The 27,765-nt window shown below is 38.9% G+C and overlaps 1 protein-coding gene across 6 annotated transcripts in view; it reads right to left on the reverse strand.

The window, feature by feature from the left end:
- Acaca (acetyl-CoA carboxylase alpha) overlaps nucleotides 1-27,765 on the reverse strand; it is a 272,460-nt gene that overhangs the window by 49,571 nt on the left and 195,124 nt on the right. For all 6 annotated transcript variants that reach the window (XM_052759693.1, XM_052759691.1, XM_052759690.1 and 3 more), the window contains 4 exons: nucleotides 16,479-16,748; nucleotides 12,341-12,438; nucleotides 8,464-8,584; nucleotides 7,700-7,810 (listed from right to left, as the gene is read on the reverse strand). In XM_052759693.1, the coding sequence (XP_052615653.1) occupies nucleotides 7,700-7,810; nucleotides 8,464-8,584; nucleotides 12,341-12,438; nucleotides 16,479-16,748 (600 nt within the window). The remainder of the gene's footprint in view (nucleotides 1-7,699; nucleotides 7,811-8,463; nucleotides 8,585-12,340; nucleotides 12,439-16,478; nucleotides 16,749-27,765) is intronic.

The following is a 27,765-nucleotide window of genomic DNA, read 5'->3' on the forward strand; positions in this document are numbered from 1 at the left end:
CATAATATATAATATCTTTTTAAAATTCCACCCTCATAACCCATTCTTTCTGTTTTAACCTAATATAGTTCCCTACTTCCAGACCAACACACATCTTCATAGCATCAGAATATTATCAATTAAAAGGAATTTAAGCGGCTGGGGATTTAGTTCAGTGGTAGAGCGCTGCAGCTCAAGGCCCTGGGTTTGGTCCTCAGCTTGGGAGGGGGGGGGAGGAATTTAAGAACTTTTTTTTTATTTCCATTTTAAGGTAAACAATATATTATATGCTTTCCCCCCAACGCCCCTTTTTTTGTTTGTTTGTAGCCCTGGCTGTCCTGGAACTCACTCTGTAAACCAGGCTGGCCTCGAACTTAGAGATCCACCTGCCTTTGCCTCCCAAGTACTGGGATTAAAGGTGTGCATCATCACTGCCAGTTTATGCTTCTCATTTTACACAAAGAACTAGTCCAAAGCTGTTTGCAAGATGAGAACTGAGCAAAAACCTTTTTTGTTTGTTTTTGTTAAAGGTTCTGTGTGTTGGTTAGTTTTTACCAACTTGACACAACTAGATTCTCCTGGGAAGAGGTAACCTCAATTGAAGAACTGCCTCTATCAAATTGGCCTATGGGGATGTGTGTGTGTGTGTGTGTGTGTGTGTGTGTGTGTGTGTGTGTGTGTGTGTGTGTGTTGGGGGGAAATTTTCTTTTTTTCTTTTTTCTGTTTTTTTTTAATGATTTATTTATTTTTATTTTATGTGCATTGTTGTTTTGCCTGTATGTATGTCTGTGTTAGGATGTCAGATCCCCTAGAACTGGAGTTACAGTTAGGAGCTGCCATGTGGGGGCTGGGAATTGAACCTGGGTCCTCCAGAAGAGCGGCTAGTGCTCTTAACCGCTGAGCCATCTCTCTAGCCCAGGGATTTAATGATTGATGTGGGAGGGCCCAGCCAACTGTGGGCAGTGCCACTGCTGGACAGGTGGCACTATATTGTATAAGAGAGCAGACTGAACAACCCATGGGGAACAAGCCAGTCAGTAGCTTTCCTTCCATGGTTCTGCCTCTGCTTCTGCTTGAGTTCCGGCCTGACTTTCCTCAATGATGGACTGTGATTAGGATGCATAAGTCAATAAACCCGTTTCACCCCAAGTAGCTTTGGTCGTGGTGTTTCCCACAGAAACAGAAAGCAAATGAGAACATTCTAGAACTCCAAAAACTTTTAGCACATTTCTTCTATGTTTGTCAGTGTGATCATTTCTGTATCTGTATTCAATGCCCCAAAGCAGAGACGAAGGCTTTTCCCTTATGTAGAAGCTCTGCACTTGAACTTGTCTGTTTTCCCAAGTCCTTAGTATTGAGGCCATTATGGACACACGGGGTGCTCTTAGACAGTTAGAGGCAACTTTTGTTAATAGAAATCTGAATGACAATTCTACTGTGTAGTATCTCCAAGCCAATACTCAGGGCTAGGCTGTTTATAGATCACTAAGGCTTGCTGACAGAGTCAGGAATACTTAGTAGGGTTTTCCACAAATCCAAGGGGCATCAAAGAAAAATGGAAACAGCTTTCTAAAATGGGACCAGATTTACCAACATTTTGTCAGTGTATAGAAGATGAGCTTGAGAATGAAGGAGATCTGGCCACTACAGTATTCTCTGAGAACTCATTCATAGTGCCAATGCAAATGCTTCCTTAGACAAGATGCTAAACAACCTCTTCACAAAGGAGAGAGATTCCATTTGGAGCTATGAGAATATAAGGACTTTCTATTGCAAAAATAAGTAATGAGGGACTTCTAAAAATGCTAATTGATGGACTGATGCTTTGAGTGATTAGGGCTATTGTATCAACAAGTCCTTGGGGACATTTGGAGACAGATGACTGACACATATACTACCCTATCACGACCGAACATGGTGCCTCTCCTGTTAATGGTGTTCCAAAGTGTGTTAATGGTCTTTAGATAACATCTACTGGGAATGTCAATATGTGAATGTACTACTACAGTGAGGAAAGCCATCTAACTTAAAAAAAAAGAAAGAAAAAGAATTGTTGCCTTCAGAGAGCCAGAAAGTTGAAAGAATACTGTGTTTATATTTCCTTTCCAGGGTCTGAATACTGGACAGTGGTAAGTCCGGACCTGGACTGCATTTTAGAGGAGACTACAACAGCACCAGTAGTCTCCTATATTAGCTCATCTAATCCCCACAAGAGCCTTGGTACATAGTATTATAATGGCCTCCTATTTTACAAATTAATAAAACTGAAACACACACCGGGGGGTGGGGGGGTGTTAAGAAATTGCTCAAGGTGAAAATTTGTATGTGGTAGAGCCAGAAATTAAACCTGAGGAGCCTGGCTCTAGAGTCTTATGTTGTTAGTCGATGTAACCTCTTTTTGTCAAAGTGACAATGCTGTCTACCCCACGGTGATAGCTAAGGAATATTTCCTTCCCTACTTGGATCTCCCTAACTCTCTCACATTGTATGTGACAGCATCATGGGTGAGCATGAAAACTGTACAGTACAAGACCCTGGTCCCATAAACAAGTCTCCTTCACATGAGCCCTAGTACTGTTCAAGAGTCAGATGTGACAACACACATTTCATAGTGCACACATTGCATAGTGCTACTTTTTTTGACTAAGTCTCAAAAGCAAGATTAGGACTAAAGAGATGGCTCAGTGGATAAGAGCACATACTGCTCTTCCAGAGGTCCTGAGTTCAATTCCCAGTGTCCACACCAGGCAGCTCATACCTACCTATGACTCCAGCTACAGAGGAACCCAATGCCTCTGGTCTCCACAAGCACCTGCACTTACATGCGCGTTCCCACCACACACATACACATAATTAAAAAATAAAAATGAATCTTAAAGAATAGTAAGATTAGCAGAAGTAGCCCCTACAGGACTTACAGCTCTCAGCCATGTGTATCTTGGCAGAATCAGTGGAAAGAGGGGCCTAACTTTACTAAAGGGAAAGAGATTATGGGATTTCTTTCCCCCTAAAAAAGTAGAAGCTTAAAAAAAAATGTTTACCACAAGGGCATCATATATAACCTTCGGAGTAATCTATTCCCCACACATCACAGCCATTAGTAGAGGCCTTACCTCCACAGGCAACTGCTGTCCAGAGCATACCCATAAACCACAAATTCCAATTGCTGTCCAACGATCAGGCTTTCATCAAGTCTGGGGCTGAGAGATAGCAGGCTCTGGCCTCTATCAGTGTTCCCTTACACCAGAGGTTCCTCTAGTCTGGCTGCCACTGGGCACTATGTTAAACATGTGAAATAGAAACTGAGAGGTACTCAGGGAATGGAAATATTTGCTACTGCAAATGTCCAAAAGGTACTCTAACTTGAGTTTTTTTTTAAAAAAAATAATTTATTTTTATTTTATGAGCATTGATGTTTTGCCTGTATGTATGTCTGTATGAGGGTGTTTGTGAGGGTGTCAGATCCCCCTGGAACCAGAGACACAGACAGTTATGAGCTGCCATGTGGGTGCTAGGAATTGAACCTGGGTCCTCTGTAAGAGCAAACTTAATTAAGAGTTTATAAACTGCAAATCATCTCAGCTCCCCAAGGGTCTATGCTGCCAACACTTCAAGTACACAACTGCTGCCTTTGCCACACCAGCATGAGTCCCCTTCACACCAGGCAGGCCGTCACACCCATCAGGTTGGCCCCATCATCCCGAGGACTTAGCCTCCTGCAACCTGAAGTTCCTGAAATTCCATCTACTGTAACTTTGAGAGACATGAAAAGCAAATCCTTATGAACTCCCATTTCTGTCTTCACTCTGAACACTCTCTTGTGGACACTAAGCAGAGCCCTGGGCCCTTTGTGATGAAACTTAAGTTATGTTCTAACTGATCTAACCTGTCACTTGTTCCAGTCTTGTCTGGGCCCTGACACCGCTAGTCTAACCCCGCCCCCCACCCCCCAACAACAACAAGGAACTGGAAAGAAGTTCTTGATTTTGAGTTTCTAATGTCATTGGGCTACTTCCAATCATCAGCTCACTGCCTTCAGTTTAAGTGTCAAATCTGTATCACAACAGTCAAATCCAGAAACCATCTCTCTCCTTGACTTGGAAATACTCTGAATACTTTACAATTAAGTTCAGGTAACCAAACAAGGCAGGTGTGGAAGGAACATAAATACTCCGATCACGAAGAGAAAAGGATAAAAATACAAATGTGGAAAGTATCTTCTCACTTTGAAACAAAATATACAGTGCTGAAGAATAAAATGTACAGAAAACTGGACAAAAATGGAAGAAGAAGTAATACAGCAGTAATACTTTTCTTTATTAAGCAGGTTACTATGTAAGAAGAGGGAAGAAGAAGAAATCTCTTAAGTAAGACTCTTTGGAAGTGAAAGGTAGGAAAGTGTACACCAAAAACAGGTCACCAACACCACGTGTGCAGAGATGGAATGTAGCCATAAAAGCCCAAGGCACACACCAATGTGATAAGTTGGAAATTGTGTGTGCCACAGCTTCTTATCTTTTCAAGGAACGAACAGTTTGCATGTTGCTGCATTATATGAGCAGGATACGTGGCATGCCAACCCTTCCTCTCCCGATCTCCCATGCTAAATTAAATTAGTGATGGGGCTAGAGGGGGTGGGAAGGGTTTGGGGAAAAATCCAGGAGAAAGAAAGTTTTTGCTTTTTTTTTTTTTTAAATCTCTGTCTCAGCAAAAGTTTTCATTAAAATTTTAGACAAATGATCCCTGTGTCCTTCTCTCTTGCTGCCTGGGGCTCCATGCTATTTCTATGCAAATAACAACCTCGTGGTTTATATCTTATTATTTCCACCGGAGCTGCAGCGACATGACCTGAGACGTGTAAGAGGTGGGATGGGGGGAGGGTGGAAAGGAAAGAGAGAGAGAGAAAGGCAGAAAGGGAGAGAGAGATGGAGTGGGTGTTCACTCAAGTGTGAAAAAATATTGTCAGGAGTGAGCGTCAAGAACAAAAAAAAATTGCAGGGATAACGTGTTTATTTCAGTCCCCCTACCCCCACCTCCATCCCCACCCCTTGCAAACCAGCACCTTTTAAAATTCATTGGGCATCAGGCGATCATGCACAATCCATCTGCTTTCACTTTATCATTTGCATTTCATGCCTCCTGGCTTTTGATGTGCTGATACTTTGATGCAGTCAGGAGACTCACATTATCATTATTTCAATTTTCAAAGGGGTCAACGGGATCAGCACTTGCACACACAAAATCTTTTTTCCCCTATAACCTCTGCACACCCCTTTCTTATTCTTCACCCCAATGTTTAACATAAAGGATAAAGACTCCAAAAGGTGAGTATCAGATGTTTACAGTCTAATACTGTATGTAAGCCTGCATATACTGCCTAGATTTCCACTCTATATACAGGTACATAAATACAGTAAGCAAATGGTCAAGGCTTAAAATGAAGCCGCACAGTACTTCAAAACAGACAAAGACTTTCTCACACACGGACACTCGGGGAGAAGCACATTCAGAAAAAAAGAGGAATCTACAAGCAAGACATAGAAACAAAGAGAGATTAACTCACATGAAAGATGTACACCGAGTGACTAGCACAACCCTGGAGTAAGATGGAAAGAAATGTGCAGAGAGAACAGTGAGCAGAGACTAGAAAGAGTGAGGATATTAGAAGACAGCATTCAGGAGTCAGAGGCAGCAGTCTGAGTGAGCGAGGGAGCTCTCTGATGCCTTCCCTTTTCATTCCTGATAAGCCAGGGGACCAAAAGGACATTCTTAATGAGTAATTCTTAATGCATGAAATTGGGTGTTTTCCAGCAACAAGACTTTGTACTTAAGAGGTACAAACATGAAGATAGTGTACCAGGTGGAGTGGGATTAGGTAACCTCTACAAAGAACACTCCCTTCAACTAAAATGATCACTTTTTTTTTTTTTTTTGGTTTTTTGAGACAGGGTTTCTCTGTGTAGCTTTGCGCCTTTTCTTGATCACCTTCTTTTGGGAATGAGCATTGTTAAGCTACAGCAGAATCTTCCCTCAGTAACCAGGCTTCTCTCTAACAAGCAGCCTCTACAGGCTAGAGAAGAGGTGAATACTGAATTTGATCGGAACAGAGTTTAAAGAAAGAAACCTCTAGTGTTTTCTTCTTGGCACAAACGAAACTAACAAGATGCACGCAACCCCCTCAAACAGAAAACCTTTGCTGTTCAATAGTCTCTCTATAACACACTGGGGGGGGGGGGGTTACACTAATGTAAGCATATACACTTCAGAAATACACTCTGTCCACATATGAAAACATCACAGAAATACAGGGGTATGCACCATTTTAAAATTCTATCCTCATAGAAAATGGTGTCTAAAACTCTCTTCAATGTTCATCAAAATCTCATCCTTAGATAACATCCAAGGAGAAACTTAAAAAAAATTAAGACTCTTAGCAATTTTTCTAAGTGTAATAATCTTCAGTAGTGGCAGTTCTTTACTTTCATTTCCAGGCTGGTACTGTTTTGCCTTTCCTTAGAAAGAAAAGCAAATGCAAAGGACACAGTTCAGAGGAAGGCAGAACAAGCTCCCACATCAAACAATTCCTGTGATTTCTGATATCGCCTCAAGCTAATTAGACAATGAAATTATCAACTTTTTTAAAGTGGGAATGATAGGATTGGCCAGCTAGTCCCTATTCTTTCATTTAAAAGCCAAATCTTAAAAATAAATTAAAAAGCACTTCTACTATACAAGTGTTCTTTTTCAGAGGTATATTTAGAGATTTCTCAAAACAGCAAAATTGCACATCCTCAACACTCCGACCAGCATTTAATCCATACTGTAAAAACAAGTGTCCTAAACACAGTTTCCAATACAACTTGGCTTGTGTATAACTCTACAAGAGCAGTCACCAAGTCACATAAGGGAGATCCATGAAAACCTACACTTTGAGTTAGTTTCACTCTAGTAAGTGGTAACCTCACCATCTTTGTTTCCTTTTAGAAGAGCCCTGTAAGCTTAGATGCATCACCATTCTCTGAAAGATAAGGTACATGGACGAGTCATTCATTTCCCCAGCAATCCATCTCTGCACCCCAAATCATGTTACCACTCATTATTTGAGTACTTCCACTATAAAAGCATTCTTTTTCAGAGATGTATTTAGAAATTTCTCAAAATATTAAAATTGCACATCCTCAATACTTCAACCAGTGTTAAATCCATAATGTAGAGTAAAATAACAGAAGCCAGTACACTTAGAACATGACAGCTCCCTGTTTGAGACCAGATCTCTTCACATATCAAAGGCTGGGACAAAACAGGTGCATTCAATTCTCAGTCTTTCTAGAGAAAAACTAGAATATGACATCTTCGGAGGAGAGGTTATATAGTTTGTTCCCTAATATACATATAATATATATTATGTACTACATATCACACAATATAATACATACATATGTGTTAATATATGTATGATTATATATATTACACATATATATAAAATACATACACACACAAGACTTGGAATCATGCCTGATCTACAAGGAGGTACTCAAAATACTTAATTGAATGAATAAATGAGTGGGTAAGCAAGTCAATGGGTAAACACTACAGGAGAAGACACACTGAGGAAGGCATGGGCTGAAGGCTGCCCTCTAGTTGGGATCTTGAATTAAAAAGTCACACTTTTTAATCATTAAACAATCTCATATACTTGCCCCAAACCCTGGCAACTTACTTTGTTGAGGGCACCAGCTCCTGTCAGAATTAAGTGAGAATTCTCAACCTGGATGGTTCTTTGTCCCAGCCGAACAAGGTAAGCTCCAATACCAATGGCCCGGCATGTAACCTTAAAAAAAAGAATAAATTCAGCATGTAACTTATTTATGTCCTCTCTCAAGCTTTTAAAAACAAAGGCACAGACTAAATGTAAAAAATTCACATGAACAAAAAAAAATTGCTTTTTATAAAGTCTAATAACAATATAAAAACCCCCATCCAATTTCCACATCAAATAGGAGACAAAATTCATCGAATAATTTAAGTATTAGATGTTCCAGAAATCATGGTTCCTTTATTTGCCCATTTCACAGATGCCTGTCACCCTCATAACATGCACAAATAAGTAAAGTACTAAGAAATTCAAGCTGTTTAAAATCTGGTAGAATATTTAGAGAAATAAGAATGAAACTAAATGCTTAAATAAGCCTAGTTTTGTTTGGGAAATTCAGTAATTTATATCATCCCATGTTGCTGTTTATTGTGTATGATTATGATAAATTTGTAGGTGTATCATTTTCAGGAAATAATGTCATTTAGGACTGAACAGCAATGAGAAAGGGCAGTAATAAACCTAGTCATACACTCAGCTTTTCAATATATTTCATACCTTAGAGGGAATGAGGGATACAGATCAATGGTAGAGAGCACTTGTCTAGCTTATGTGAGGCCCTAGGTTCAATACCCAGCATTGAAAAGAAACATCATTGTAGGAGTATTTACCAGGCTGATGGTGATGATCTCATCATAAGCCAATGAGGATTCTCCAGCAATCATTCCAGACCCCCGAAGGTTCTCTGCTCCAAGTCCTTCTTCTTTCCCAATAATATCTGTTATCTTGTACCTATTGGATACAACCATGCCAAATCACAAAGGTTAAACACAGTCATCGTAACTCATAAAGTAACTCATAAACTGAACAACCACCATTACAAGATTATTTAATACAAATGCTTTAATTCTATTTACATTCTTCCTACCTAAGTATCTCCATGTTAGCTTGGATACTACTTACTTGAGAGTGACATTCTGTAAAGAAACAACAAACCCTGGAATTTAGCAGTTAGGTTAAAGTTCATTGACACAAACAGTGGTATGGCTCAGGATAATTTCTGTAAAATGGGGATCATAGTATCTACTTCTAAGGTATGGAAGACACAACAAGATGGCATGACACATCTCTGATTTTAAAAGCCTTTTCTTTCATCCTTGGACACATTTAAAAAAAGCAGGACCAACATATGCCATAACCACTAAATTATTTTGGACAACTTTATATAGGAATAAAAGTACAAATAGAGAAGAAATGGAAATTCTCATCTCTCTCCTTTTCAAAAATTAGAATAAAGAGGAAGGTCAAAACAATGTATTCCCCCCCCTTACAAATAGTAAATATATTGGTAAGGGGTCCTGGCTATGGTTCTTTGAAGGGACTGGTGTGATGTATGCACAAGTGAAATGCTGACCAATTTGCCCAGAAAACATCCAGTGGATCTAGTGGGAGTCACTCATCTACCTGTCTTCCCAGCAGGGGATTAGGAGGGGTAGCTGACAATGGTAAATGGAGATGGGGAACAGAGCTAATAAAAGGAAGGCTCCACTGCACCATACACACACACATGCATGAATATATGTGTGTACACACACATGGAAAGTACAAGGCTGGAAGCGGAGACGGACATGAATGATTTATTGTTCTGGCACAGGGCAAGAATTATGTTCTATTTTAATTTTCATAAACTAAAATAATAAAATAACTGCTCCATAATGGCTCTTAAACTACCCATCCCTGTATTTTTATGCTCCTTTCTGTCCAGCCCTCCACTGATTCCATTTCTTTGTCTTAGCTGTGGTCTGTGACTGTATCTCTGCTTCTCAGATTGCACTAGCTTTCTATTTTTAGCCTCTCCCAATACCAAGTAATTCCCAATTCCTTTTCTTCTATACATTTGGACTTCAGATTCTAGAGTTATGTTACAAGAGACACGAAGAAGCTGGCAAAACTCCACTATGCCCATACCATGTTCCAAGGCATCCCAAGGCACCACAGTGAACCCCTAGGGACATTGCAGTATATTTTTAGAAAAATACTATGACACGTGATATCTGTTAGACCCTGTGTGAATGATTAGCTTTAGGAAGTTCACAGCTTAACACAGATAGAATATTGTCAAAAGAAATGCAGCACTATCTTTACAAAGCCAGGTGTTTGCAGTTTCTGAAGAACAAACATGAGCTTTTCACAAAAACAAGGAAGACTAAGAAATGAGGGTGGTTATATGCAAGGTGACGTCAAGGTCTGAATAGTCTGCAAACAGTCATCACTATTCCTAAGTTACTGTAATTACTTAAGAATTAGCTAGGTTCTAGTCTCAGAGGTATGAGGTATGAGAAATAGGAGTTCAAGACCATCCTAATCTACATAGTGGGTTCAAGGCTAGTCTGGGGTACATGAAACCCTGTTCAACACTCCCTAAGCCCCTACCCAGAAAAGCAAAACTCAGAATTTTTTCCAATTTAGATGCATTACTTTATTGAAGTGATCATTAACCTCATAGGACAGAAACATTTAGATGCTGTTTGCATTTAACTACTTAATTAAAAGCAAAAACAACTATTAGGTCTCTGTTTAGTTCAGAGGTACTGTGAAAAAATTTTAAAATACTAATGGTACCATAAGCCGGGCAGTGGTGGTGCACGCCTTTAATCTCAGCATTCAGGAGGCAGAGGCAGGCAGATCTCTATGAGTTCCAGGCCAGCCTTGTCTACAGAAAAAGTTCCAGGACAGCTAAGGCTACAACAGAGAGACTCTGTCTTGAAAAACATAACTAAAATCTAACCAACCAAACAAACCCAAAATATGCCATGAACTAAGGAAGTCTGAAAACCTATGGTATAATTCATATAAAGAAATATATAAACCATCAAAAAAATACACTTACATAAATAGAAAAACACACCATGTTTTTTAGGGAAATTAAAGAGAAAGATGTCAGATCCTTATAAATTTATATATATATATATATATATATATATATATAAACAAATATAATCCAAATTAAAGTCATTATGGAAACCTTTTGGTGATCAAAACATGTGCTAGGCCATGGGTTTGTTCTGCAGCACCACAAAAACAAAAAACAAAAAAACCACACCAGCCTTGGGCTGGAGAGTGGTTCAGTGGTTAAGAGCACTGGCTGCTCTTCCAGAGGTCCTGAGTTCAATTCCCAGCAACCACATGGTGGCTCCCAACCCTCTGTAATGAGATCTGGCGCCTTCTTCTGGCATGCAGATAGAACACTGTATAAACAAATCTTAAAAAACAAATAAACAATCAAAAAAAAAAAACACCAGCCAATTATAACTTGAAAAAAAGATAATGTGAGAACTATGTCACATAGCCATAGTTAAAACAGTGTGGGAATGGCCCAAGAATGTAAGAACTAGTCAATAAATAATACAGCGATTAACATTTTAGAAAATACTTTTCACAGAGATTATCAAAACGTTCATCCTCACTGGTAATCAAAAATGCTGTTTTTAAAATAATACTCACTTTGTAATACACTAATTATTGTTTGATTAACAATAAATAAAACACAGTAATGACAGAGCACAGTTAAAAGCAGTGCTATCCCATACTCACTGTTTGGGGATGCAGATCTTGAGAGGGCAATTTGAAAAATTTTAAAAACCTTTAAATATGCACTTTTGACCTGAAAACATCTAGAAAATAACCCAAAAGGTTCTATGATACCCTGTGCTTCAACATCTCCCACCCCTCCCTTGCAAAAGCCCTCAAGAATGAAACAGTTCCTGCAATTCATGTGCTGCATTCTTTTATTCAAGTGATCAAGCTGTTAGGGCACAAACACTTAAAGCTGCTGCATTTAACTACTTAAACAGAAACAATAGTGTATGTTTTAGCTCATGGATACAGTGGGAAAAATTTGGCATATTAAGGGTGCCATGAACAAAGAAAGCTTGAGTATCTAATTAGGAACAGTCTTAAAAGTATCTGTAAAGGAATATTCAGCTCAGAGATGTAATAATGAAAAGCTGAAAATGGCCTGCATGTTCAAAGAATTAATATTCATTATGATGAAATATTATGCAACTATTAAACTTCATGTTTATTTCTAAAGGAAGATTAGCTTTATTTGTAATGTAACTCTAATCTGAATATAAGAAATATCCCTAAAATAAATTTTAGTTCAAAGGATGAATTTAAAAGAAATTCTTATCTATTATAATCGCAATTACATACAGAGAAAAGATAACGAACATAGAAAAGACAGTAAGAACAGCATAAATTTATAATTGTGGCTTCAGGGTAGGCCTGTGGCTGGTGTTTTACTTTTTCTTCAGAATTATTTACACATTTCATTGTTTCTCAAATGAGTAAGTAATATAAATATTACCTAAAAGCCTCCATCAATAGCAGGATACTTCAGCTAATAAATAGTAAAGCTAAGGCACAAATCTAAGATGTCTAGATTATGCAAGAGAGCTTTTCAAGGCTGTAGGAGCACAAACGTAAGGAAATATTCTCTTTCCTTTAAGAATCATGGACAAATCCATCTGAAATATAAATACCCACCTGGATTCTCCTTCATCCTCCACATGTTCACAGTGGACAGAATTGAGAGCACTGACTCTTTTATAATCCTGGGGTGTCAGATATAAATACTTGTATCCCTGTGAAGCACAAACAGTTTTTAACTCATTATCTGCCATTTTCACATAACCAAGACAGAGTCCAACATATAATGAAGCTTGTTCTAAAGCTAGCTTTAAAATGATAAATCCTTTGAGTTCTAACAGAACACTAGCATAGGCAGTTTGAAAAATGAAGTTCCTATATTTGAGTCACTGTCTGCCCTGAAACAAGATACCCTATAGTTACAATTTCAGTTACAAAAATGTTCCATTCATTTCATTTTTCAATAAGGTTAAAGGGTCATTTCTGGGTCTTTAGTGACACTTCTATTAAAGTTATCAACATGGGATTCAGGAATTGTATGAATTACCGCTCTTCACTCAAATCCATACCATCATCAAAATAGAGAGGGGTATGACTGGAAGGATCAAAAATCTGGGAAATTAATACTCAAACCAGAGGTCTAAGCAGTAAAAACAGTCTGAGCACAGAATTTATACTTCTGCATTTTCAATAAATAAGTTCTATTTATATTCAAAAACTGTATTAATATTTAATGGTTTATTTGCATGCATACACGTATAAACTTACAATTAAGGCAAAATACCATGTTATACATGTTTAACATGCTATATGTATTTACAAGCCAGCAAAAAAAAATTTTTTTTTTTTGGCTTTTCGAGACAGGGTTTCTCTGTGTAGCTTTGGAACCTGTCCTGGAACTCGTTCTGTAGACCAGGCTGGCCTCAACTCATAGAGATCTGCCTTCCTTTGCCTCCTGAGTGCTGGGATTAAAGGCATGCGCCACCACCACCCAGCTAAATCAGCAAATTTGTGTACACTGAGATGTGGCACAACCATTATGACGAATTCTAGGTACTTATATTATCCAAAAGAAACACAAACTTGCTAGTAGTGATCGTTACTGATTTCCATATACTTCATAGATGAAGTTTAATGAACTACATTTACATTCACTAAAATCCATTGGTTTTGTTATAAACTATATTTTTGAGGCATTGTCTGGCTATGCTTCCCAGGCTGGCCTTAGCATCCAGAGGACTTAGGATCATAGATTCCAGCAACCATACATGGCTTTAATCATAATCTGATGAATTCTGATAAATGTGTATACTTGTGTAAGCAACACCACAATCAAAATAAGGAACATTTTTATTATACTTTGAAATAGTCTTAAATATAAGGACCTGAAAGGTAGGAAAAGAAACTAAGAAAAAGGATCCATGAAGGGAGATAGAAAACCAAGAGAAGTATTTTAAAAGATAAAGCAGGGAACAATGGTGTCAAATGCTGCTGAATCATCAAATAACTACTATGATAAGGACTGAGAATTCAATGTCGAATTTGCAACACACAATTTCTGGTGACCTTGACAAAAGCAACTCGATTATAATGGTTCAGGTGCAAGTTTCATAGAAAGGGGTTCCAAAAAAATGAGAAGACAGCCTGGAGACAGCAAGAGCAGACAACTCTTTGAAGAAGTTTTGCTCTAAAGGAAAGGATGGGAGTGAGTTACTTGAAGGATATTTATCTGTATGTAAAGGGGAGTTCCAGGAGAGGGAGAAGGCAATGAGCCAGAAGTGAGAAGTTCCAGGGTATAAAGGGAGGGATGGCTTTAGGAATGGGTGGATATGGTTCAATTAAAGCTCAGGAGTGAGGTGGAGAGGAGTGGAGGCAGACACAGGAAGTGCTCATCTATACAACAAGCTGCAGTTTTTTGTTTTTGTTTTTTTTTTGTTTTTTGTTTTTTGCTTGTTTTCATTGTCTTGCAGCATTGGGGATGAATCCGGGGTGGAAGCATCTTGGGAAGCAAGGACTGATACGGAGTAGGAAAGAAGGTAAGAGAAAAGGGTGGAGAGGTCCTGAGGAAAGAAATGTGAAACCATCATCCAAGAGTTTGGTAAGCTCAGATTTAAAAAGTAGGACCAGTCAGAGAACATTTTTCTCCATCTGTGTTTAATTGCGCAGGTGCACATGTGGAAGAGGTGGAGGAAGTTAGTTTTAAAAAAGGTTTTATTTCTAAAAGCATAGAGTAAACAGAATGAACAGAAACACAAAAAAGTGACAATTATAATGTTATTATGATGAACCTTGGAATTTAAAATAAGTTGAATGAGCTGGGTGCAGGCCTTTAATTCCAGCAAAGCCAGGCAGACCTCTGTAAATTCAAGGACAACTGCATCTACATAGTGCGTCCCATGCAAGCTAAAGCTACATACAGAGACCTGTCTCAAAACAAAACAAAACTAAGACAACAACAAAACTGCTCCCCCAAACAACAACAAAAACAAACCAAACCAAACAATAAAAACCCACCAAACAAGTTGAATGAAAGGAGAGTGGGAAATGGAAAGAAAAAAAGTGGTAGAATCACAAAATTTGTAGGCTTAAAGGATCGTTGGATTTTGAGTACTATAGAGAGACTGAGCACATGGAACCCATAGGATGACTTTCTGCCAGTCCAGTCTTGCTCCACTGTCTGCTGCTACATAGGTGTGTAGGATACCCCTCTGATCTGGCGAGTTCAGAAGTGCTGAGGGCAGTAGGATGGAAGGGAAGCAAAGAAAGAGATGCTCGAAACATATTCTAGAGAAACTGAGCAAGGATGGGACCACTGGAGGAGAGAATCTTTCCCAGTTATAGAAAGGATCATCTATGTGAATAGAGCATTCCCCAAGAATTATCACATGACTAAGCAGCACTGAAGAAAGTAACAATATATTAGAATTAAAAGATGCAAAGTGGGCAAGAGAGGTGTCCAGGGGTTAAAACCACTTATTGTTACTGCTCTTGCAGAATCCAGGTTCAATTCCCGGCACCTACACAGCAGCTCACAAGTGGCTGTGACTCCAGTTCCATTACTGTCCACAGGCGCATGTACATACATGGTATACATTCATATATACCACGTGCATATACATTTTATGTGTATGAAATAAATAAATTTGGGGACTGGAGAGGACTAGAGTTCAGTTCCCAAATCTATGTTGGGCAGCTTACAACTGCCTGTAACTAACTCCAGCTCCAACTCCAGGGGATCTGGCCTCCAAGGGTACCTGCACAGATGCACTACCCCACCCCTACAGACACACACAATAAAAAATAAAGTAAATTTTCCTTTTTTAAAGATGCAAAGAAAAAGAGGCTATGATCAAAGGGTAGGGAATAATAAGAAGTAGCATGATAATGAGACTTTAAGATGGGATTTCCCCCACTGCACCCCCCCCCCCCCCCCCCAGGGAAAAGGGTCTGGAAGTGGCAATGAGAATTAAAAAGTAGAGTGTTCCCCCTCCAGGCTAAATAGCACAAGGGAAGGAGAACACAGTCCCTACTTGGGAAGGAAACAAGGGAATTAGTGTCTCTAGAGACAGTTTCCAAGTAGAAAAGCAGGTTTGCGAAGACCTGATGATGTAAGAGATTTTGATGATGACTAGTAACTGTTCCTAAGTCCCAGAAGCCACAGCAGAATATTTTCAAGATATATATTTTGGGTTTACCATATGTCATGCTAAATGCATTGTTATTATTTCATCTAATGTTCAACCACAGAAACAGTCACCTGTGTAAAAGCTGGAGGAAAAAACCAGATGAACATACTGAAAACCTGTCTCTTAACATGCTGTCTTTAGTTTTGATGTTGTGTGTTTCTCAGTGTGAAGACTGAACTCAGAGCCTCGAGCATTTGAAGCAAGTGTTCTATCACTGGGCTACACTCGAGCTCTTAAGGAAAGTGTTTTTCTTATTTTGTTTTAAATTACATTTATTTTGTGTATTATGTGTATGGAGGTGGGTGTGCATGTGGAGGTGAGAGAACTTAGGATAACTTGCTCTATCCTTCTACCATGTGGCTCCTAGGGACTGAACACAGGTCTTCAGGGCTGGCAGCATGCACCTTACCTTCAGCCATCTCATTGGGCCCTAAGGAATTTTCTTAAGTAATTTTGTAAATGTGGCCTTTTAAACTTAAATCTTTTCCTTTCTTCCTCTCACACACATGAACACATCCCCATGCATAAACATACAGAGTCATGAAGTATTGTCTCCTTGTAGGCTGTACCTTGTAGGGATCCTCTGGATCTACCCAGGCCACGTGGAACATGTGACGAATTTCTTCTGCTAGTCCAATTCTAGCTCCACTGTTGGCTGCCACATAGATGCGCGGGATGCCTTCTGCCCTGGCAAGCTCAGAAGCTCTAAGAAAGAGCAAATCTTCTTGAGGCCCAAAGGACCCAATCCGGTATGTAATGTCATTGCCAATGACAATGATATCTCGGCCATCAGGATATTCAGGGCTTTTAAGGCTCATTTTCCAAGCTACCATGCCAATCTACAAAGACAGAAATAAATGAATACAGCTTCTTACATGCATTTGCTTTCCAGGTCCCTTGAAGGTAAGACCCTAGATTTAGCAACATCCTTCAGAAGGTATGCATTGTGAAAGGACCAAGCTCCTTCATGGAAAACAGAAAAACATTCTAGGACACTACTTCACATTATTACAGTGTATTCCAAAGTTGTCTCGATTCTTCAATGGGTTTACTTAAAGAAAATGGAAAAACTCCACATCTAAATGCACTCAGTATTACATGTTGAAGAATGCTATGGCAGCGGACATAAGTCCAGAATGTTCATTTTACCAAACTGCACATTAAGACACTATTTTCAGCTTTAGTGAGATTTGTTTCAAGAAATCTTTAGTACATAAGAGATAGAAAGAGCATCACCTCTCACAGACTGTCCAACTTTTGTGATCTGAGGCCCTTTTATTTTCCTCTATGAAAGACAGAAAGATTCTTCCCTGGCTCCGTCCAGGTATTTTCCATTTCTGCAAGGATTTACTATCGCTCAGCACTGTATCTCTGAGAGCAACTCTTGCTGCTTTCTTCAGCTCCAGAAAACCAAAGGATGCACAGAGCTAATCTCTTGATGCACGATGATGTATGTAAATCTCTGTTCTCTGTTCAGTGGCATCTGACCAGCCACACAAACAAATGATACAGACTTGAAAGACAGAGGTGACATGTCTCTTCTCAAACTCTCACAGCCCTCTCCTTTTTAATCCCCTTCTATATGAGAGCTAGTCAATCCTACTTGTTTATTTGCTAGTCCCATTTCTTTCCTATTCACTTACACCTCAGTTACAGCTGCAGTTTTTCATGCCTGCCTGTCTGTTTCCCATATACCTGGATAAGTAATGCTTTCCATTCTTTTCCTCTCTTTTTTTCCTGTCTCCTGCTTCCCTCCCTACCCCCACCACTCATGTCTAAACACAAAGCCTACCAGATGAGCATTTCTGGTCCTGCCTAATGGAGCCCAGCCACATCTGCAGCCTTGGTCCCTCATCCCCAGGCTGCTGCATATCACCTCATTGGGGAACTGGCCATCAAGAAGGGCCATTAACAGATGTAAATAGCAGCATCCCTGGAAAGCCACATGCATCACCCAGATTCAACTCGGCCAGTGATCATAAGCTCTGAGTACACATTCCTCAATCCAATTGCACATCCACTGTAATCAGGCTGGTTGAAGCTTTCTACACAGCTATTTGTGATTCTCTGCATTAAGAAATATATATATGAAACATCCACTGATAAATATAAGCTATTTAATATATCATACCATTGGCCAAATACAAAATGGATGTAATATAGGAGAAAAATTCCAATCACTTTCTGAGATAAGGTATTACTCTATCTGCTCACTAAAGACACATAAGGGAAAAGAAGCCTACCATCTGAATGTGGCACAGAGAAACCCCAAATATCAGGATAATTTTGGATTTAAAAACAAACAAAACAAAACAAACAAAAAATCAAGAAGGCTTTAATATAATGCATGTGTGGTGAGAAATATTTTTTTCTACATTGTCAAGTGATGTTTTAGCTAAACTACTCATTTGTTTTTCAGAAAAGAAAAGCTATTCACTGTCTACTTTCTTGTAAGTGTATTTGTAGTTAGGAAGATTGGGTTTTACACCAAATTTTATGCTATATTAACCTTAGCCACCTAGGCCAGCTTATATACAAGCTCTGAAGAATCTAGTTCGGCATTTGTGTGTTAATGTAAACACTGTGACTGTGAGGCACTGGGCAGGCAGATAATACTCTTATCTTTCCTTATTATCTAGGGACTCCTGAGTCACTTGGGCAGTCAGTTCAGCAACTGGCCAGGTCATTATGCTTGTAAAATTGACTTCTAATTAGGTATCAACGCAACAGCACCAAGAACAGTTTTTCCCCCTCCAGTTTTTTAAGGCAGGTCAGCTTTGGATGACCTGGAACTTGTTATGGAGTCCAAGTTGGCCTGAACTCACAATCCTCTCACCTTAGCCTCCTGTGTGTTGAGATTATAAACACATAACACTCAATCTGGCTTTACATGTTACTCATTCTTTTATTAATGTCTTTCTTTCATTAATCAGTCCCTACTCCCTACCTCCTACATTAAACGTACCACAACAGAATTGGGAGTGTTAGGCCAGTCTCAGTACAGTAAGGGTCCTTACAAGAAAATATTCAGTTTGAGTTAGCACAATGAACACATGAGGAAGCATCTGTGGTTCAATTAACATTAAAATTTAGATTTCATTGCTAATCAAACAATAGGGCATATAAGGGTAAACATGGGCTTTGGAGTCAACCAAACTTAAGATCTAAATCGGGTATCTATCATTTATTAGCTTAGTGACCTTGGTATATATTTAACCTTATTGAACTTCAATGTCCCTACATGAAAGACAAAGAATACCCATGAGTTTGATGAATTACTGGAAGCAGGACTCTGTATTAAATCCAACATACCAAGCTTGCCCTTTTCTTTCCTCTCCCTCAATCTGAATCCAACCCATTTCAAAGTTTTATTCAAACTCCATTTCCTTATTAAAGCTACTCCATCCTAAAGTATTCTCTGCTCTCTTACAAAGATCTTCATGTAGAGAATAAATTTGGTAATAGAACTAACTAACCTTTTTTTTTTTTTTCTTTTTTTGAGGTAGCATTTCACTTTGTAGCTCAGGCTGGCCTAGAACTCATTATGTAGCTCAGGGTTATCCTCAAACTCATGGTAATCCTCCCATCTCAGCCTCTTGAATGCTGAGATTACAGACATGTGCCATCACTCACAGAACAGTCATTTCATTAAAACAAACAAACAAAACTAGTTGGAAATACTTGGTAAACAGTCAACACTGGTCATGACCAATATTGAAAGATTACAGATTAAGAGTACTAAGTACCATGAAGTGAACCTATAAGGTAAGAATAATAGCTATTGTCAAATAACACCTATCACATGCTGCACTGCACTGTAAGTTGACAAACACTGACAGTGATTAAGAGATTAAACGAATAAGTCAAGATGTCTTGGTCCAAATATCAGCTTCATACTAGTTGTAAAACCTTGTACACAACAACCTTTGACAGCCTCACTTTCCCCAACTATAAAATAGAACTTTTCTTAAGGGATTGTTGTGAAGAGCACATTAAAGTAGTATAGCGCCTGGTACATAAATGCTCTCAATGTAGCTGTTACCATAATACAAAGGTAGTTGTTACTTCCATAAGGAAACTGGAGCACAAAGTAACTTTTGGGAGGGGGGGGTGTTTGCTGGGGAATCAACCCATAGCTCCACCCATACTAGGTACACACTCTACCACTGAGCTATATCCTCAGCCCAGTACCTTGTTTTTATAGCTAGTGTGAATTATTTATTTTTTTAAGGTAAAGCTCACAGAAAAAGAAATGCTATTTCTTTACTAGAGAAATTATAAAAGTATATTTCAGAATATTATTATTGTCTTTAGCTGAATACAATATGGATGATGAATATTAATTGCAGCACAGACATAAATGTCACTGACCCCTATTTGCAATGTGGCTTCTTGGATTAGATCCTGGAATAGAAAAAGGACATTATTAGAAAAAAAAAAAAGTGAAATTTACAACAAACCTGTTTACAATGACAATTTCTTCATTTTGATAGTTCTACTATTATATGATGTTAATACAAGGGGATGGAAAGAATATATAGTTCGGGGCTGGAGAGATGGCTCAGCAGTTAAGAGCACTGGCTCTTCTTCCAGAGGACCCAGGTTTAATTCCCAGCACCCACATGGCAGCTCACAACTGCCTGTAATTCTACCTCCAGGGGATCCAATAGACATACATGTAGGCAAAACACCAATGTACATAAAAAATAAATTAAAAAAATATATAGTTCAGTGGTAGAGTGTACATTACAGCACGCACATGCATGCAAGTGTGTAGGGTAGCTACATGAAAAAAAGAACTCTCTACACTGTTTTGGTGACTTTTCTGAATCTACAATTATTTTAAAATAGTGTAAACCTGTAATTCTAGCATTCTGAGGCAGAGGCAGGAGGATTACAAACTTGAAGTTCCAGGCTAGCCTGGGCTTCTGCTATGCCTACTTCTCTCACTGTACTGTGCAGAATAACTGTTTTCTTACACACACACACACACACACACACACACACACACACACACCCACCCACCCCTACCTTTTTTGAAGCAAAGTAAACCGGATAGTTGGGCCACTGTTAGTATTCTGAATAGCATTACAATCATGAAACTGCTAAGTGCATGGTCCCGACAGTCCAAACATCTAAGATGTTCAAAGATGGAGCAAGAGGAGAATGGAGACAAAGTACAAAGAAGGACATGCTACTGGGATTTAGTGTGTGTAAGAATTATGGGTGAAGACATGTCAAAAAGAGGAGAAATGGAGCGTCTCTGCCAGGGAAGAAATGTTTAGCCAATTTAAGAATTCTTGATTGTTTCTATATTTCAGCCTCAAAAACAAAGTGATGGCTTTGAAGATTGTGAATAGCATTTAAAACTATGATGTAGCACACAATTAGAAAAGAACACAAAATCCATGCATATCATAACTGTAATAGGCAAAGCACTGTGGTAGTTAAGGACTCAGAAGAATCTGACTCAGAAGTCAGATTCTTAGAAGCTAAGTGTGTTGGTACCCGCCTGTAATCCCAGTACTTGGGAGGCAAGAAGACTGAGTTATACTGCAAGACACCTCTATAAGCCCAGCCTTTAGGAGGCAAGGGCAGGAGGATGGCTTTAAGTTCCAGGCCAGTAAGGGTCATAAAGCAATGGCCTGTCTCAAAACAAACAGAACTATCTTAGGCTGTTGGGAATATCATTTTGTTTTTAAAAGAGAAGTGCTCTCTGGTGCTGTGGTAGAATGTAAACATATGTATACACAGGTTTATACAATATTAATATCTTTACCTGAGAAGAAACTGCTTCTCTGTTTTTCTGGTCTGATGGTTAAATACATATTTATACTTTTAAAGTCAATATTTGTATAATAGACAAGAACAGTGCCTATCAGCTAAATACATATTTAGGACTGTACCACATGTATTACAAACATGTACTAAAATCGAAAGCTTATATTTATACAGAGCCTTTCATCTTGAAGGGGACTAAAGAGCTTACAAACATATGTACATAAAAGGGCGTTAGTACTGACAGGCAGGCAAGGTATCAGTTCTCCACTTCCCTGTGTCTCTTAGCAGTCCTGGGTAGGAATATACACTGTGTCAACAGACCCAGGCCTGTAACAGCTGCGCAGACATTAACACAATAATCCAGTTGTGACACACAGGCACTGGGAGGACGGCAGCTGGAAAGCAGCAACTGCTTTCCTCTGTGCAGAAGCACCATGGCCATTTCCAGCTTTGTGTTTTTAAATTATTCGCTACCAAACTCAACTAATCACTTGACAAAATTGAATTTGATACCGAAAATGGTTTCTGAATGCAAAACACTTTGTCTGATGATTGAATACTAGGTTGAAAAACGCTTCCTCTTGCCCTTGATTTAAAGAGGGGGGTGAGGGGCAGGGTTACAACAGTCAGGAGAAAAGACTCAACATATTCTAAGAATAGCTTTGTCTCAGAGGATTCAGAATTACATCAAAAGACAGTTATATCCTCCCTTCCCCATTTAATTAGGACACCATAAGTTTTTCAGTCCAGTTACTTTATATATGTGGGTACACATTATATACACAATGAAGATTGCATGTTAGTAACTGCAATTCTATAAGGATATACATAGCACGGCAATGTGATTAGGAATGTAGCACTCACTGATTTCACCTAAGCACAACCAACCTTGTATATTAACAGAATAACCACCAAGGGAAATTTCATCACCAAGTCTTCTTTTTCTCCAATTCTTTTTCCATCTCATATTTTAGGTAGATGAAGTCTGGTAAAAATAAAACCCCAGGACTGAAGCCTGAAGAGGATAGAAAGGCTGCAGAAGCAACCAAAGGGCAACCTGTGGCCTGATTGTCTGAGTGGGCAGGCTTGTGTCAATGAGTTTCTAAGTGGCTTCTTGGCACTGGCAGCATGAGCATTCTCTTCCCTGGCCAAAGCCTATTTACAGCACTGAATAGCCAAGTAGTCCTATGTACTTACCACTTAAAAGTACGTTTTCATTGATGTAGGTAGCCACAAGTCAAGTTTTAAGATCATATATATATATATAGATATATCTATATCTATATATATATATATCTCCCCATAACCAAACTTCCAATGGGCAGGTTTCTTAGGTTTAGGGTTATCAATTCAAGCTAATTATCTTAAGGTGAAAAGGGGAGGCAGACCAAAAGAGCTACAGTGAATAAGGTAAAGAGAAGCAGAAATAAGTGTTTATTTTCCTTATGTAAGTCCTGAGGAAGAAAAGAATTTTCTGGCCACATTCTGATTCTGGAATAAACATGCTCAAATGAGGGAGGAGGGACTAGGGAGGGGAAAGCAAGCAGAAGAGAACAGTCTTATTTAACTGTTTTTATGTGGGTAAAATGATTTGTGCGATGGTATTTCCATAAGAAGTGGGACCATTATTTTCCTGTAGAAACACATTTGGTTTGAAAAGTATCACTGGACAAGACGTGAAAATCAAACCAAATGAATTATTCACAACCTCCGATCAGAGGTGATCATTATTTCTGATGCTCCAAACAGTGATTAGGATTCTACCCTGAGATGTCATTTTCTCACTGAGTAACACCAGCAATAGAGAAAGGCATTATCTATCTACCCATATATGTATTTTTTCTCCGGGGAGGACCCTGGTTTAATGTTACTATAACAGATACTAAAAAAACATGATAATATTAACATTTATTCTGGTGGTACCCATAAACGCCATTAGTCTGACATACAGTGTCAACACTAATCATGACCCAAAATTAACACCAAAATTGACATCAACATTAATTGTACTATCAGTGTGACTAGAATGTACAAGTGCACAGAGGCATTTCCCAAAGCTGCTGTGTTGTCATAAAACTGTAACATTAAGTTCAACAGAAAAATGTGAAGGAAAAGCTAAGGGGCAAAACATGACAGGGTTTTGCTTTTGAGGGTGTAAGGGGCACCCATCAGCTCCTGCCAGGGTGTGGAAGCAGAAAGGGAAGCTTTGCCACGGTTGCCTTTCTTCTCTCCATACTTGAAGCTCAGCTGTAGCAACACTTCCCACACAGATTCAGGCACAGGCTGGTGTGGCTGAGGTGGGTATGCTTTGTCATTTTCCATGTTAAGGTCTACAGTAGCTGCTGGTCTAATTCTGCTAATGCCAGGAAGAGGACTGGCTGCAAGGCTCTGGAGTGGCACACAAGGAACCCTAGACTATTACAGCTGAGAGGAGTGGTGACACAGCATCACAAACGAGAAACACAAGACCCAGAGAGAACGAACTTGAACCTGAACTTCTTTTGGGGTACTTACATCAAAATTTACCTTTTGTTCTTTTAAATATAGATAGAGCAAATTAAAGCTATGCTTTAAGTTAGAAACTATCAAAATGTGCCATAATAAAAATAACAAAATACAGAAAATATTAAAAGCTTTTAAAAGATTTTTGTTTTGTTTTTTTCGAGACAGGGTTTCTCTGTGTAGTTTTGGTGCCTGTCCTGGATCTCGCTCTGTAGACCAGGCTGGCCTTGAACTCACAGAGATCCACCTGCCTCTGCCTCCCGAGTGCTGGGATTAAAGGCGTGCACCACAAAACAATGTGGTATTTGACTTAATTTCTCCTGTTTGTGTAAACTATGCTGAAAATAGTTAATGCCTTTCCATGTTATGTGATCTCCCAGATACAGCACGTTTCATTGCCTAATGTCATTCAATCATATGAGCTCAAGACAACTTTGACAGCTGAAAACTTAGTTTTACAGACATGAAGCCATAATAATTTTATATATCTATACTCAGTATTTTAGTTTTGTTAAACATGCCATGGAATACACACACACCAGTGGTACTTGAGAAATAGGGCACGGGATTGACTGACACAGAAGTTAACCAAGTAGTTAACCACTGCAGTTCTAGAAGCATTGCCTGTTAACCACAGGGACAGATGGTTGATCTCTGGTATACCATGTATCATTCTTGGAAGTCATCTGTTGCCTCTTGTGGTTGTGGTTTCTTGACACAGGGTACTATGCCACATCCTTTTTTCTAGGAAAATCTTAAAACTTAGAATATATTAAAAACCTCTGGCAAGAGCATTCTTCTAAGGGCCATCTCTAGGACTGACATCTGGACAGATGTCAAGGAGAACCTAAAATTTCTGCTCTAGTATACAATAGGAACTTTAGGATTTTTTTCAGTTAATTAAGCTCACTGAAGTTTGGTTTGTTAACAATCAGTCAAAACCAACTAACCAACCTGATGAGAAATCTCCAACTCCAGCAAAAGATATTGAGAAGGAATTCTAAGAAAAGCACATACACCCAAAAGAACAGTATTAGAAATTCATTATAAGTAATTCCATTTGGGCAGACTTATTTTTCAAAATCAGCCTCAAACATTTTCTAATGAAGGGATCGAAGATCATTTTAGGCAAATACAGAGCCAAATATGCTCACTTAGACTAGGGATAAAAGAAAAGTATGCTTTAAAAAAAACTGTCTTACCACATATCCCATGTTTCTCTATAGTTAGATCTTCTATCTTGCTAAGCCCTGAGGCTGGAATTGAACCCACAGCCTTCTCCATGTCAGACGAGCACTTTATCACTGAGCTTCATTTGCTGCCTTTGGAAGGAGTCAGTGTTTTCTTCTTCCTTTAAAGCCCTTCATATAAAATAAGGCTTTGGCCACGTGGTGGTGGTGGTGGGACACGCCTTTAATCCCAGCACTGAGGAGGCAGAGGCAGGCAGATCTCTGTGAGTTTGAGGCCAGCCTGATCTACAGAGTGAGTTCCAGGACATCCAGAGCTACACAGAGAAACCCTGTCTTGAAAAAGAAAAGAGAAGAGAAAAGAAAAGCAAAGGAAAAAGAAAAGAAAAGGAGGCTCTGTACTCAATACAAATTAGTAGTATTTGTGTGCACCTAGTAGTTGGTTATGATTCCCTTCTACTGAAGATCTCAAGTACTTAAAGATGTTCTCCTGTCTTCAGGCATAGGTCGGTGGCTGTGATTCCTCAGTAAGTTCAGAGTTCATGGTCTTCTACTTTTCTTATATTTTTGTTTGTGAGACTGCCTGTAATGGCTGAGCCCTGGTCTTCTACTTGTCTAAGTGCTCTTCCAGAGCTCACCTGCAGCTCAGCACAATTCAAACAAGCTGCTTTTCTAACACATAACTAATAAGACAATACTGACTTTATCCAGCATTTAAAAAGGCAAGCTAATTTCAAAAGAATTAAACATAATACAATTTATCTAGATTAACTTCACATTCTTAAAGCTATTTTGAGGTTGAGTTAAAAAATGATATATAAAAACATAGTGCCAAACCAAAAAAATACTTGGGTCCCATGTTCAGGAAAAACAAGCAATCATTTTTGTACTCAAGTCCACAAACACTCTCCAGACAGTTTTAGACAATAATGGGATCCATGAGAATGAGTTCATGATAAGCCAAGTTGTTTCAGTTACTTTTCTCATCATAGTGACCAAATACTTAAGAGGAGTTTTTTGTTTTTTTTTTTTTCAATTCAGGTTTAAGAGGGGATATACTAGATAGGCATGGTGGCAGACAGGTTTCTCTGAGAGAAAGTCCCTTGTCTGAAAAACAAAAACAAACAAACAAAAAAAGAACGAAAAAGAAGAAGGTAACACTGTCTGTAGTCAGGAAGCAGAGAGCATATCAATGGAAGTCCATATTCCATGGGAAATGGGTCACCACATTCAGGAAGGAATTCCCTCAGAAGATCAATCTCTCTGGAAACACGTCAAACGTGTGAGTCTGAGACAGAGTGTGTCTCCTAGGTGATTCTAGCACCAGTTAGGCTGACAGTGAAGATTAACCGTCACGTCCACCAGTTCTTCGGGAAGTATGGAAAGGCCCGGGCCTATCATCATCACCATCATCTTCTCCTTTTTCTTACTCTCTCTCCCTCTTCCTCTTGAGACAGAGTCTCTCCACATAGTCCTGGCTGTCCTAGAACTCACTATGTAGACCAGGGTGGCCTTGAATTCACAAGATATGCCTGCCTCTGCCTCCCAAATGCTGGGAAACATTCTTTAATGCTCAAATTAAACTTTCAAAGAAGCTGGGTAGTGGTGGTACATGTCTTTAATCCCAGGAGGCAGAGGCAGGTGGATCTCTGTGAGTTTGAGGCCAGCCTGGTCTACATAGTGAGTAAAGTGAGTTCCAGGACAGTCAGAACTGTTACACAAAGAAACCCTGTCTCAAAAAAAAAAATCAAACCAACAACAACAAAAACTTTCAAAGAAATACAGCCTCAAATTGAGAAGTACAGTCACAATGGTAGGATCTTAGTGCTTGATATATTTGATGTTTCTTCATATTTTTTCTATATTGTTTAAAGAATTTTATTATTAAATTCAAGAAGGCTTGTCAAGAAGTTCAGTAGGTAAAGGCACTTGCTACTAAGATTGCTAACCTGAGTTTGAGACCTGGGACACACATGGTCAAAGGAAAGAAACCATTCCCACAGTTGTCGTCTGACATCCACCTGTGTGCCATCACACACACACACACACACACACACACACACACACACACACACACACACACACACAAATAAGTATAATAAAGGATGATAGCACACTGTAAACAGTTAAATGATAATTAAATATGGATATAGATATAGGTAGGCTAAGTAGTTTCAAAGTTAAATTCTGAAAATCCAGTATCCCCACTATTTTACCCCTGAGAATATAAAGCAGAAATGAAATAAAGATATCAGTCATGATGGCAGCTAGCCTCTAAATTTTAATTTATATTACTTTATTTCTTATTTGAGCATTCTCTTCTTAAAAAAAAAAAGTGCCAGGTCATACTAATTCAACCAGAGTTAAAATGCCAACTGAATATTGC

Source organism: Peromyscus californicus, unplaced genomic scaffold (assembly GCF_007827085.1).
Source record: "Peromyscus californicus insignis strain IS unplaced genomic scaffold, ASM782708v3 Scaffold_3__1_contigs__length_106647218, whole genome shotgun sequence".
Lineage (NCBI taxonomy): Eukaryota > Metazoa > Chordata > Mammalia > Rodentia > Cricetidae > Peromyscus > Peromyscus californicus.